This window comes from Festucalex cinctus, chromosome 17, assembly GCF_051991245.1.
Source record: "Festucalex cinctus isolate MCC-2025b chromosome 17, RoL_Fcin_1.0, whole genome shotgun sequence".
Lineage (NCBI taxonomy): Eukaryota > Metazoa > Chordata > Actinopteri > Syngnathiformes > Syngnathidae > Festucalex > Festucalex cinctus.
Window position 1 is genome coordinate 9128086 of NC_135427.1, and position 12138 is coordinate 9140223.

Consider the following 12138-nt stretch of genomic DNA (forward strand, 5'->3'; position numbering starts at 1 on the left):
TGCATGGATGGATGGATGGATGGAGGGACGGACGGACGGAAAGACAGTCCAGACAAGAGAGATTTTTTTTCTAATAATACTGTGTCGTAGATGTTTATAGGCATTTTTTGGGGTAATGCTTCTAAAGACGAAATAGCTTATTATGAAGGCACATAATATCCAGTAACTGAAGGACAATATTTTGTAGACTCCCACCAACCTTCTCCACCACTCCTCAGCAGCTTCTGTTTTGTCCTGTGACATCACGTCCAACTCTTTGACACTTCCGTTTTCCTGATTTCTCATTTCTTAGGTAATAATGCCACATCCATTGTAAACTGTTTGCAGATCCTGGGGCAAAGTCTGGATGCCAGGTAATGGAAACTCGCCTTTTGCAGCCTTCAACTACAAAATTTAACGTTTTGAGATTTCATATAATCGACCAACACTTAAGTAGCACAAACATAATTGTGCAGTAGAAATGATGTGTGTGTATATGTTCATTTTCAGTCTAAAATTCGACATTTTGTGTTTTGAGATATCTAAGACTGTTATATGCAAATTTTGGTGTGAAATGTTTCAGAGTTGACTTCAACGCCCAACGTGTATTTTTCTCACAGTGTGGGATGTATTTGACAGAGTTGATTGATTTTTTATTTTTGTTAAATCAACCCTGCAGAAAGTTCATCAAAGTAGAAGATCTGCTCCCAGTTGCAAAGACTTTTTGCATATAATAATGTTATAAGGTATAAAATGTTTTTTTTTGTTTTTTTTTTTAAAATACATTCTTGGTGAAATTATTGTTGCGTTTTCTGACATTTTTGATCAAGTTAAGCGCAAATGTTATTACATTTCGGGCATTATTGTATTTTCATGAACATATTACGTTAGCGGTGGTAAGCGCTGCCTTTCTGCCACTCACCGTCAGATCTCGTCATTTGTTGCACGTGGAGGATTTTAATAAAGCTTTGCCCACTTTGACTTCACAAATATTCTGGAAATTGCTCAAAAAAAATTTTGGTAAACACGATTGATCCAAAACTTTTTTTTTTTGTTGTCCTCTATTAGGACAGTGATGAAGACGGGCTTGGATTCGGTCAAGACAGCACTTCAGTCCTACTTCGACAGTGCAGCAGAAGCTCTGGAGACGACTCAAGAGAACTTGAACCTTGGGCAATTTACTCACTGCAAAGAGCAGCCCCGAGGGGTCCCTCAGATCATCAACTATACCACCTTCGGCCTGCTTCCCATCCTGTCTTCTTTGTTCGAGCACATTGGAAAGAACAATTTTGGAGAAGATCTCATATGTGCGTAATGCGACACAGATTTGCTCATCGAGCCGCTGTTTTGTACATGCAGACGCCAAGTTCCGCTTGTGATCAAATACGTCTAAAAAGTCGAATTCTTGAACAATAATGAAAGACGATTGAATTCTTGTATTTCTGATTCCGTCTGTCATAGTGGATGAGGTCCAGGTTTCCTGCTACAGAATCCTCAAGAGTCTCTACTTCCTGGGAACTAATGAAAGCATATATGTCGAGAGGTATGCGGGCCATAATAGCCTCATATATACTTTTTTTTTGTTCAGTTATTGAAAAAAATCCGTAAAGCAGTTTTTAGTTTCTCGGGGTAGCCTTCAAGATTGCAGAATCAACAAAGTACTCATAGTAACAAGACGTTGTTGTTTGTCTGCTCTTGTCATAGAATGATGATGCATACTTTTCTTACCGTTATGCATTATTTTCCATCTTTCCTCGTCTTCTCCAGACATCGACCAGCGTTGGGAAAATGTTTGGCCGCTTTCGCAACAGCCTTCCCGGTTGCCTTCCTTGAACCTCGCATTGACAATTTCAACAGCTTCTCCATCTACAACAGCAAACGACCGAAAGAAAGAAATGGTACAAATCCGCTGCAGACACGCACACACGCACACAATATTCGTATTTATGATCTATTTGCAGTTCTTATACTAGCATAACAAAATAGCACTTTTTTCACTAACATAATTCTGGGATAAAGTAATAGGTTAGTCCGTCCGTCCGTCCGTCCCTCCCTGACTGATTTTGTTTGGCTTGCACTTAATACAATGTATTGGCTGTGTAAAGAAGAAAACATGCAATTTTTATAAATTATTAGGCATGGAAACTGTTAAAACATTATCATTGAAATCCCCCCCCCCTTTTTTTTTGTTTTTTTTTTAAACCATATTTTGTTGACTATTTTTGTTTGACATAAAATGTGTGTCTATTTTTTTGTTAATATTTTTGGTGTGCATATTTTTCCTAATTCCCACACCAGCTCTTGGTCTGCCAGACGAGGTCGTAGATGTTTGTCCAATGATTCCAAATTTGGAGAGATCTCTGGAAGAAATCATTGAGGTGGCAGAGTCGGGCATGAAATATACTCAAATGCCGCATGTCGTGGAGGTAAGTCATCAAATATGTTTTTTTTTTTTTCTTCTGTTAACCGGTCTAAAGTAGAACAGCGCCCAGTGTGTCGATAATCCAAAAATGTGAGAAAAGTATCCTCTGGTGGTCGTCGACATGTTTTTTTGATCAATGCTTGTATTTCTGCAGGTGGTTTTACCAGTTTTGTGCAGCTACATGTCTCACTGGTGGGAACACGGACCAGAGAACAACCCGGAACAAGCGGACAGCTGCTGCACATCTGTGACCTCCGAACATATGAACATATTACTTGGAAACATCTTGAAGATCATCTACAACAATTTAGGGATCGATGAGGGGGCCTGGATGAAAAGACTAGCTGGTAATCGTAACGGCGCACTAATTGTACGTATTTGTGGCTGTTAATGTGCGTGATTGTTATTTACTAGGACTGGGACGATCCACTTCTGTCATGTTCCAATCTGGATCCCGATATTTTGGTGGCGATCCAATACGTATTGCCATACTTTTTTTTTTTTTTGTAGTTTTAGTTTTGGCCTTTTTTTAATTATTATTATTAAAGTCCATCTGAAGACATATATGAACTAATTTTTCACCATAGTGGTCATGCTCTGAAATTGAAAAAAAAAAAAAAAAAAGGGGCGGGGAACGCTGATTTTTGAGGATCTTCTCATGAACGAAAACTCATGAAACATTGTGTAAGCATCAGGCCTGGCAAACTAGTCAATATGCTAATAGTTTATAGTGAAATTAAAAACTAAAAAATAAAATAAAATAAAAAAATAAAGCTCAGTCACGACCCTGCAAAATTCCATCAAAGCAGCCCCGGTGGTACATTTCACTTATTTCTATACAGTAAATTCTGCAGAGTAAATTTGACTCTATTTATAGTGGGAGCGAATAGACTCAGTTTTCGAGTAATATTTACACTTGGAAGAGAGTAAAATAAAGACTTGGGAAAAAATTAATAAAAGTCACTCAAGGGTTGAGGCACGATCTCACAACCTTCAGCTTTGAAAAAGCAAAGTTTTGGGTTTTTTTTGTTTTGTTTTTTTACCGCATGTTGTTTTTGCTACGCGCTGTTTGCCAAGTTGATATAGATGGTCTAAACATGCGTAAAAACACATCAAATGGACTGGGACAAAACAAGAAATCGATGTAAAGGATTATTGTGCCATTTTTTTTTAAAAATAAATCAAATTCCAATGTGCAAGTAGCCCAAAGTGGCCCGAGCTACGAAGGCCCTTTACAGCTGCTTGCAGCTCTAGTTTGTTTTTTATTTATTATTTTTATTATTATTATTAGTTTTCACATAAATCTGCACTCAGGAAAGATTTAGCGAAACTTGTTGCTAATTAACACCTTTTCTTTTCCTCCAAAGTGTTTTCTCAACCAATCATCAGCAAGGCGAAATCTCAGTTGCTCAAGACGCATTTTCTGCCTCTGATGAAGAAACTCAGGAAAGTGAGTCGAGTTTTCATGAAGCTAAAGAGTGCATGCTTTCAAAATGGTACCAAAAAACATCAGTGTGCTTGACAGAATATGCAAACAAAATTTTATTTTGTGAGCATGTATCCTGGTGGAAAAATGACGTCGTTTATGGGTCAAAAAAAAAAAAAGCCTCCCTAAACTCACTCTGTAGCGCCCCCTGGGAAACATTTCCCCGTGACCACAATTTCACCACGTCTGTCAGAACGGAATCAAATGAAAAAGTCTCTTTAATTCAAGTGGCTAATTTTAGGCAAATAGCAGAACCAAGTATCTTAGACAAATTGGCGATGCTAACCAAATATGGGCGTGAAAGTTTGGGTGTTTTTTTCAAGGAGTGTCGATTAAATGGAGTTGGTGAAGACGCTTTCATCCCCGTTTGCTACTTTGATTTGAAATGTAATCCTGTAAGTGGAATTTCTCAGCATTCGACGTACGTTGGGGTGATTGTCGCTATCAATGTGAATCCTCTCATTTTCATATATATTTATTTATTTTTATCATATTCCATAGAAAGCAGCAGTTGTCCTTATGGACGAGGAACAAAGCAAGGCAGAAGGGAGGGGTGAGATCTCAGAAACTGAGCTCCTCATCATGGACCAGTTCTCAGTTCTTGTCCGAGACCTCTACGCTTTTTATCCCCTCCTCATACGATTTGTTGACTACAACAGGTGAAATGGACACGTCAAGGAATGCGCTGTAAATGATCATTAGTGGACTGTATTATTGACATTTTTTTTGTGATTTTAATGATGAAGAACTTCAAATCAAATTTGAATGTCATCGTGTTTGTTCATATACTGACAGGGCCACATGGCTGAAAGAGTCCAATGCCGAGGCGGAAGTCTTGTTCCAGATGGTCGCTGAAGTTTTCATATTCTGGGCCAAGTCTCATGTAAGGCAGTGAAAGGATGAACTATGATGGGCTCACAGAAAATAACGTCACCTTTTCCATTCGACAGAACTTCAAGAGAGAGGAGCAGAATTTTGTGGTTCAGAATGAAATCAACAACATGTCCTTCCTCATCTCAGATTCCAAGTGTAAGATGTCAAAGGTACGATGATGTCACTTTCGTGGCCACAAAGATCCAAACCATGCCAAATAATATCACTGGGACTCACTGATGTGACTGAAGGAATATTTGGGCGACAGATTCGGGTGTCATTTCCTTCCCTATCACTTCAATACAAAATGAACTCTCCTGTCTTGTTGCATTCATCGTTCACAATTTCAACCCAAAATGTTGTTGGCGCATCAGCAAAGCAAGCAAACTGTAACAGGATAAAAAGCAGGGCCTTCTATTTACAAAATACTTTTTACAGTTACAATGTTGTTGATGTGGACTTTTTTCATGTCACTTCATCTCGCATGCTGAATAAGAAATCATCACATTATGGTGATTTATGTTACCACGTTATTGGGCATAATGATCAATAATGTTGTCATGTTTATGTATCTGTCTTCAAACTCTGCTGTAGGGAATAGTTTCCTATCAAGAGAGGAAAAAGTTGAGGCGCAAGGGAGACCGCTATTCGATGCAGACCAGCCTGATCGTGGCAACCCTGAAGCGACTTCTGCCAGTCGGACTCAACGTTTGCGTTCCTGGTGAACAAGACCTCATTGCTCTCGCCAAGAACCGATTTGCACAGGTATTCAATGAAAAGCAACTTGTTAATCATTCTTATTATTTGTTTTTTTTCTTAGCTAACCATTTCTATTGTAATACATTTGAAAATAAATATTGCATCTTGAAATCCTAAATGTGGTTTCAAATGAATCTCAATGAAATGTGGGGATTGACCCCAAATGTCAGTATAGAGTGCTTGCACCTGTTGTTGGAACGTCGATGACGGTTTTTATTTTGACAGAAAGACACGGAGGACGAAGTGCGGGAGGTCATTCGTAACAATCTCCATCTACAAGGAAAGGTAAAACTCATTCGCTGTTAAGTTTGTAAAACAAAAATCATGACAGCAGAGGCCAAATTTGCCTTTATGTATGAATGTATTTAAATGTATTTACCCACAAAATTTGTGACTCTTTCACTTTGGACTGCCGGTATTTACGTCTGTGATTCTCAAAATGTGATACTAGTACACCACCAGGCACACTTGACTCGTACCTTGAGAAAATCGCTGCCCAAGTTATTAGCTATTAATAATTCTTCTTTTTTTAAGTTAGTGAACAGGGTGAGTATTAATTTTGTAGGCGTTACCCCTTATTTTTACACAATTGGTCAGACGATGAGCTATATCGTATAATAGTTCATGTTCAAACCTTGCAATATTATTTTGGGACATTCTACACTACTGTATTTGAATATTGGTCATTATGGAGGCATGTTTGAGAATAATTGAGATGCCAATGTGTTTATTTGTGTACATTTACAGTTGCAGGACCCTGCGATTCGGTGGCAAAGGGCCCTTTATCGAGACATTCTGAATCACTGGGATGACACCTTTGACCCCGAGAAGAATGTGGAAAGAGTGCTGGACATTGCTCATGTTCTCTTCCACCTGGACCAGGTTATAGTTATTGTTATCGCTGATAAAACCTGAGAGAAATATCACGGTTAGAGTTACAAAATCATCACAGTTATCTGTATTTTAATGATACGAGGGCCCCACCAAGATGCATTTTTCAGGCCGATACCGATTCACACTGTGTGTTTTTTCTGAAAACATCCATGAAGTCTTCTCGTCCTTTCAGGTTGAGCATCCTCAGCGCAGTAAAAAAGCTGTATGGCACAAATTACTGTCCAAACAGAGAAAGAGAGCCGTCGTTGCTTGTTTTCGGATGGCTCCTCTCTACAATCTGCCCAGGTCGATTTTATGCACACGAGCGCACGCAGTCTGCTATGTCACGACATTATATCACATGCAAATGTTTGAGTCTATCCATCATCTCCTCCAATCTAGGCATCGGGCTGTAAACTTGTTCCTCCAGGGCTATGAGAAATCGTGGATTGAGGCAGAAGAGCACTTCTTTGAGGACAAACTCATCGAGGATCTCGCTGTAAGTTTTTGCTGTATTCAGTTGCAGCTTTAGCACAACGGCATTCAGATTTAGGAAATTCTGTCTCCACTTATATTGTGAGTGGAATTTAAAGCACACATATTATGCATCGTTGTCACAATAAAGCAAAAAAAAAAAAAAAAAAACATTTTTACCAAAGTAATCATTTAAATCATATTATTTGTATTGATACTTTTTTTATTTTATTTTTTGTTATGCTTTTAGGGTGACTTTTTTTCATCTGTAAGCACATGATTATAGTGTTTAGTTGAGTTTTTTTCTTTTTTAGCAGGGTTGAATAAGTGACAATAGCAAATCGTGATGTATTTGTCGGACATTCTTATATTGAGCAGTGCTAAAAATGTCTTTCAGAAAGCAGGTGAACACGAGCTACTGGAAGAAGTGGAGGGAACGAAACGCATTGACCCGCTACATCAGCTCATCCAGCTTTTCAGCAGAACAGCTCTTACAGAAAAGTGGTGAGTTTGGCTCAAGTTGCCCGTCGGGAAACAACGTTTGATCGCATTTCTGAATCGAGCAAGTTTTGACTGTTGTAGTAAACTGGATGAAGATCATCTCTACATGGCTTATGCCGATATTATGGCCAAGGTAGCTGCCAAGTGAATTTAAGTTAAAGTCCGGTTTATTACACCAAGTTTATTGACTGGCTCTTCTTTTCATTTACCTTTCTTAGAGCTGCCATGATGAAGAAGATGAAGATGGGGAGGAAGTCAAAAGTTTTGAAGTAGGTTTTCGTCGTTTCGTTTGCTTTGCCTATCATTGCCAGTCAAATATAATATCTCGTCCCCCATTTTCATAAATAGGAGAAGGAGATGGAAAAGCAGAAGCTGTTATACCAGCAGGAAAGACTGCATGATCGCGGAGCGGCAGAAATGGTACTTCAGACCATTAGTGCCTGCAAAGGTTTGACTTTTTCATTTCTATTCATCTTAATTTGCCCTTGAAGATTTATATGTATATGTAAAAACTGTCATCATACTTTAACTCATTCACTCTGCGCCATTTTCACATTTCGCAATCCCGTTTGCTCGCGGCTGTTTGACTGGATTTTGACTGATTTTGCAAGGCCCACAGAATATTGTGTTCAATTGCTATAAACGCATGGAACCTATCAAAAGAAAGATTCAAGTCTCTTCTTTCATCAGAAAAAAAAGCATGTTTCGTTTTGCAGCAATTAGCATTAGAAGAGAGCTAAGTTTCATCAGTTTTCACAAATCTATTTCAAATTGTCAGTAATTAGCTTTTTTTTTCTAGATGGCCCTGGTTGATCTCCTTTGCTCTGCTGCCACCTGCTGGCCGTTTGTGTAATAACTACCATTTCTGCAACCGTTCTTTGCAGTTGAGAGGCTGCATCAAAGCCTTCTGTATGCTCTAGCATTAAAACAAAACAAAACGTATAAATGCGTCTTTGGGACACTTAGAACATAAAAAAAAAACATTTACACGTTATTGGGAGTAAATGAGTTAATGAATGATGAATGAAACAATCCAGATCTGGTACAAAATTGTACCTTGATTGAAATCTATCATGATATCAAATGACATGTAATTTGAGGAAGTCTTTTTTTTTTTTTTGCATAGTCCCAGGATGAAAATCAAACAAATAGTCAAAGAAAATGTATCAGTGTAAAACAAACAAACACCAAAAAATCCGTTTGATTCCTTTGAACCAGGTGAGATGGGTCCCATGGTGGCCTCAACCCTCAAACTGGGCATTGCAATTCTCAATGGAGGAAACTCGACTGTGCAGCTGGTACCAATCGTCTTGTTGTCTATTCCGTCGACGTGCTGCATTTGCAATTGTACTGGACGCAAATCGATTGTCTGATCCCTGGACAGAAAATGTTGGATTATCTGAAGAACAGGAAGGACGTGGGCTTCTTTCAGAGTCTTGCTGGCCTCATGCAGTCGTGCAGGTAAACAGTAAAACGGATTTGTTCCAAAAGTGCATGTTAAACATTTCAACTAGACTGGAATAGATTTATGCGAAATTAAACTGTACATTAATATTATGAATGTTCCTTGAACTTGGTTTGTTTTACAATATGATTTTTTCCCCCCCCAGTGTTCTCGATCTGAATGCGTTTGAGAGACAGAACAAAGCGGAAGGACTTGGAATGATCACGGAGGAGGGATCAGGTCAATAACAAATATGCTGCTTTCATTGTCTCCACTCTACAATATTTACAACGACACAAATCATCCAAATACTGCATTCCACAGATTTATGATTGATTTGATTTGAAATAAACCACAATACACACTTTTTTTTTTTTTGCTGTTTTCTATTCACATTTAAAAGACTAAAAATTCTAATGTTAGTTCCTTTTTTTTTTTCTTGTTTGCATTGCTTTATGGTGTTGTTTGCTCCTATATTCTATATTCCATGAGTTTTATTTTTCTGAGTGCATGTGTATGTATGCGTCCATTTTTTAATGGATTTGCAAACGATATCTCCCTGGGAATACTCTACCTGCTTATTTTTGTCTGCATGTGTCTCTCTGTATTTGTACATCTGTGTGCGTGCGTGCGTGTGTGTGTTTTGTTCTCTTTGGGACAGGTGAGAAGGTGATGCAGGATGATAAGTTTACCTGTGACCTCTTCCGCTTCCTTCAGCTTCTCTGTGAAGGACACAACTCAGGTATTTTTTGTCAACTCGCCATTTTGCATGCCGACAGCCACTTAGAAAATTGTGGAAATGTTCATTCGTGACAGATTTCCAGAACTACTTAAGGACTCAAACGGGGAACAACACGACTGTCAACGTCATCATCTCGACTGTTGACTACCTCCTGAGAGTTCAGGTTGTCATCCTTGTCTTTGATTGCGATCAAAGAATGTTTTGACTTAGCAAGCAAACAACAACAAAAAACTCAAGTTAATGATTATTTGATGAAAACAATGTTTATCAGTTTGAACATGAAATATCTTGTCTTTGTAGTGTATTCAATTAAATGTAGCTTGAACATGATTTGCAAATCATCGTATGCTGTTTTTATTTCTGTTTCCCAACATCATTGGAATTGGGTTTGTACATGTAACTTGATTCATCAATTTGTATTTGTCTCCCTTTGTTCTTAGGAGTCTATCAGTGATTTCTACTGGCATTACTCTGGAAAAGATGTCATTGATGAACAAGGACAGAGGAACTTCTCAAAGGCAATAAACGTTGCCAAGCAGGTTTTCAACACACTCACAGAGTATATCCAGGTACAATCATCCAGACGCGTTTATGGAAGTTCTTGATGATGTGTAGAAATGTAGCCAATCAATGCATGGCAGGATTTGATTCTAACCTCCTCGGTCCAAACCCGCTTTCTGATCATGTCATTTTTCTCGCAACCTAAATATAGTAAATATTAGGGGTGTTAAAAAAAAATAAAAAATCGATTCGGCGATATATCGCGATACTACATCGCGCGATTCTCGAATCGATTCAATAATCGGCAGAATCGATTTTTTTTTTTTTTTTTTTTTTTTTTTTAGGATTCACACCTTGAGCATGGAAGAATGTTATATGAACGGCACATTAAGCCTTAATATTTTTATTTTAATGCTGTTCAAACATGAAACAGATTACAACCTCTATAAGACTGAAATTTCAGATAAATAAATAATACATTTTCATATAAATCTTACACTCTACAAGCTTACTGATTAGTATTTTCTAAATATGAATGAAAAAAAATCGCAACAATCGACTTATAAATTCGTATCAGGATTACTCGGTATCGAATCGTGACCATTCGTATCGGGATTAATCGGTATCGAATCGAATCGTGACCTGTGAATCGTGATACGAATCGAATCGTCAGGTACTAGGCAATTCACACCCCTAGTAAATATACTGCCATGTTGTTGGCGCAAATCCATGACCATGTGTGGTAAATGAGTCGCAAATTTGCTCCCAGCTGTCAGAATTTGTGGGCGTGTTTACGCCGGTATATGATTGGAGCGATATCCTTCGTGAATCGGAAGTTAACAGCAGAATGCGGGTGCAGTTTTGGAGCAATATTTCGCGCTCTTACCTGACGCGGCGCCTTCTTAGTGGATCTCCCCCCGAGTTTCATACAGTTTTCTATTTTTGCTTCTTACAGGGTCCATGTACTGGTAATCAGCAGAGTTTGGCACACAGTCGTCTGTGGGATGCTGTCGTTGGCTTTCTACATGTCTTTGCTCACATGCAGATGAAATTGTCTCAGGTATGTTTAGGTGTCATAAAAACTGGCTTATGAACTGGAAATGATGATTTTTTATTTTTTTTTAAACCTTGAAAACTCCTCAAAAATTCTCAATAATAGTGGTTTATCAGTATACAACACTTTTCTCTCATCTTTTCATTCATGAAATATCTGCTTTGGAACCTCGGTTCAGAAACCTCATTTGTACCGCGAATGTTCATAACCAAAAGCAATTTTCCCCCATTGAAATGGGGGAAATAGAATACATAATTTTCTCCCCCAGAATCACGTTGCCTTTGCATGAGATCAGCTCACACGCCTGCCGCAGACAATCTGCTGCGGAAGGCCAGCGGCCAGAACGGTCGTATTGCTAAGCTCATTTATTCATGAACAGGGGCAACGGCAAACCAAGATTCCACTGTTCCGTTCTTGGTTGGTTTGTTAGTAAGTTGCTTGGTGGGCTGAGAGATATCGCAGGTGATATATATATTTTTTTTTGAATGTGTTTCCCGTTCAGGACTCGAGTCAGATTGAGTTGCTGAAGGAAATGATGGATCTTCAGAAAGACATGGTGGTCATGTTGCTTTCAATGATGGAGGGTATGATGATGATCATCTTGTACTTTTGTGCTCCCTAGTATGATTGGGGGGGAAAAATAATATTGATTAATTGTATCAAGTATTGATGTTATCAAAATTTGATGGGGGAAAAAATGCAGATTTACATGAGGTAGCACCACTTTGTATTGAATTTGGATGCAGTTGACAGAGCAGGCTCAGCACTGCAACCAATCATCTCGAAAGAAATATGTTAGTTGTATTTTGTTTTCATTTTTAATGTAAATTTCATTGCTGTTTTCTATCGGCAGGGAACGTGGTTAACGGTACCATTGGAAAGCAGATGGTTGACATGCTGGTGGAATCGTCCAACAATGTCGAAATGATTTTGAAGTTCTTTGATATGTTCCTGAAGCTGAAAGATGTCACCTCCTCGGATGCCTTTAAAGATTACGACACCGATGGGAAAGGCAAGTCTCGGTTTGCAT

General features: G+C 38.5%; 1 protein-coding gene across 1 annotated transcript in view; it reads left to right on the plus strand.

The window, feature by feature from the left end:
• ryr2a (ryanodine receptor 2a (cardiac)) overlaps positions 1-12138 on the plus strand; it is a 63507-nt gene that overhangs the window by 37799 nt on the left and 13570 nt on the right. Inside the window, exons 67-94 of the mRNA XM_077503090.1 lie at positions 293-353; positions 1048-1286; positions 1441-1522; positions 1747-1877; positions 2278-2405; positions 2556-2748; positions 3769-3851; positions 4389-4546; positions 4683-4770; positions 4838-4930; positions 5355-5525; positions 5745-5804; positions 6267-6401; positions 6586-6698; positions 6795-6891; positions 7264-7370; positions 7449-7500; positions 7586-7636; positions 7716-7815; positions 8586-8665; positions 8752-8828; positions 8978-9051; positions 9473-9553; positions 9628-9716; positions 9994-10122; positions 11010-11114; positions 11611-11692; positions 11962-12120. Coding sequence (XP_077359216.1) covers positions 293-353; positions 1048-1286; positions 1441-1522; positions 1747-1877; positions 2278-2405; positions 2556-2748; positions 3769-3851; positions 4389-4546; positions 4683-4770; positions 4838-4930; positions 5355-5525; positions 5745-5804; positions 6267-6401; positions 6586-6698; positions 6795-6891; positions 7264-7370; positions 7449-7500; positions 7586-7636; positions 7716-7815; positions 8586-8665; positions 8752-8828; positions 8978-9051; positions 9473-9553; positions 9628-9716; positions 9994-10122; positions 11010-11114; positions 11611-11692; positions 11962-12120 — 3018 coding nt within the window. The remainder of the gene's footprint in view (positions 1-292; positions 354-1047; positions 1287-1440; positions 1523-1746; positions 1878-2277; positions 2406-2555; positions 2749-3768; positions 3852-4388; positions 4547-4682; positions 4771-4837; positions 4931-5354; positions 5526-5744; positions 5805-6266; positions 6402-6585; positions 6699-6794; positions 6892-7263; positions 7371-7448; positions 7501-7585; positions 7637-7715; positions 7816-8585; positions 8666-8751; positions 8829-8977; positions 9052-9472; positions 9554-9627; positions 9717-9993; positions 10123-11009; positions 11115-11610; positions 11693-11961; positions 12121-12138) is intronic.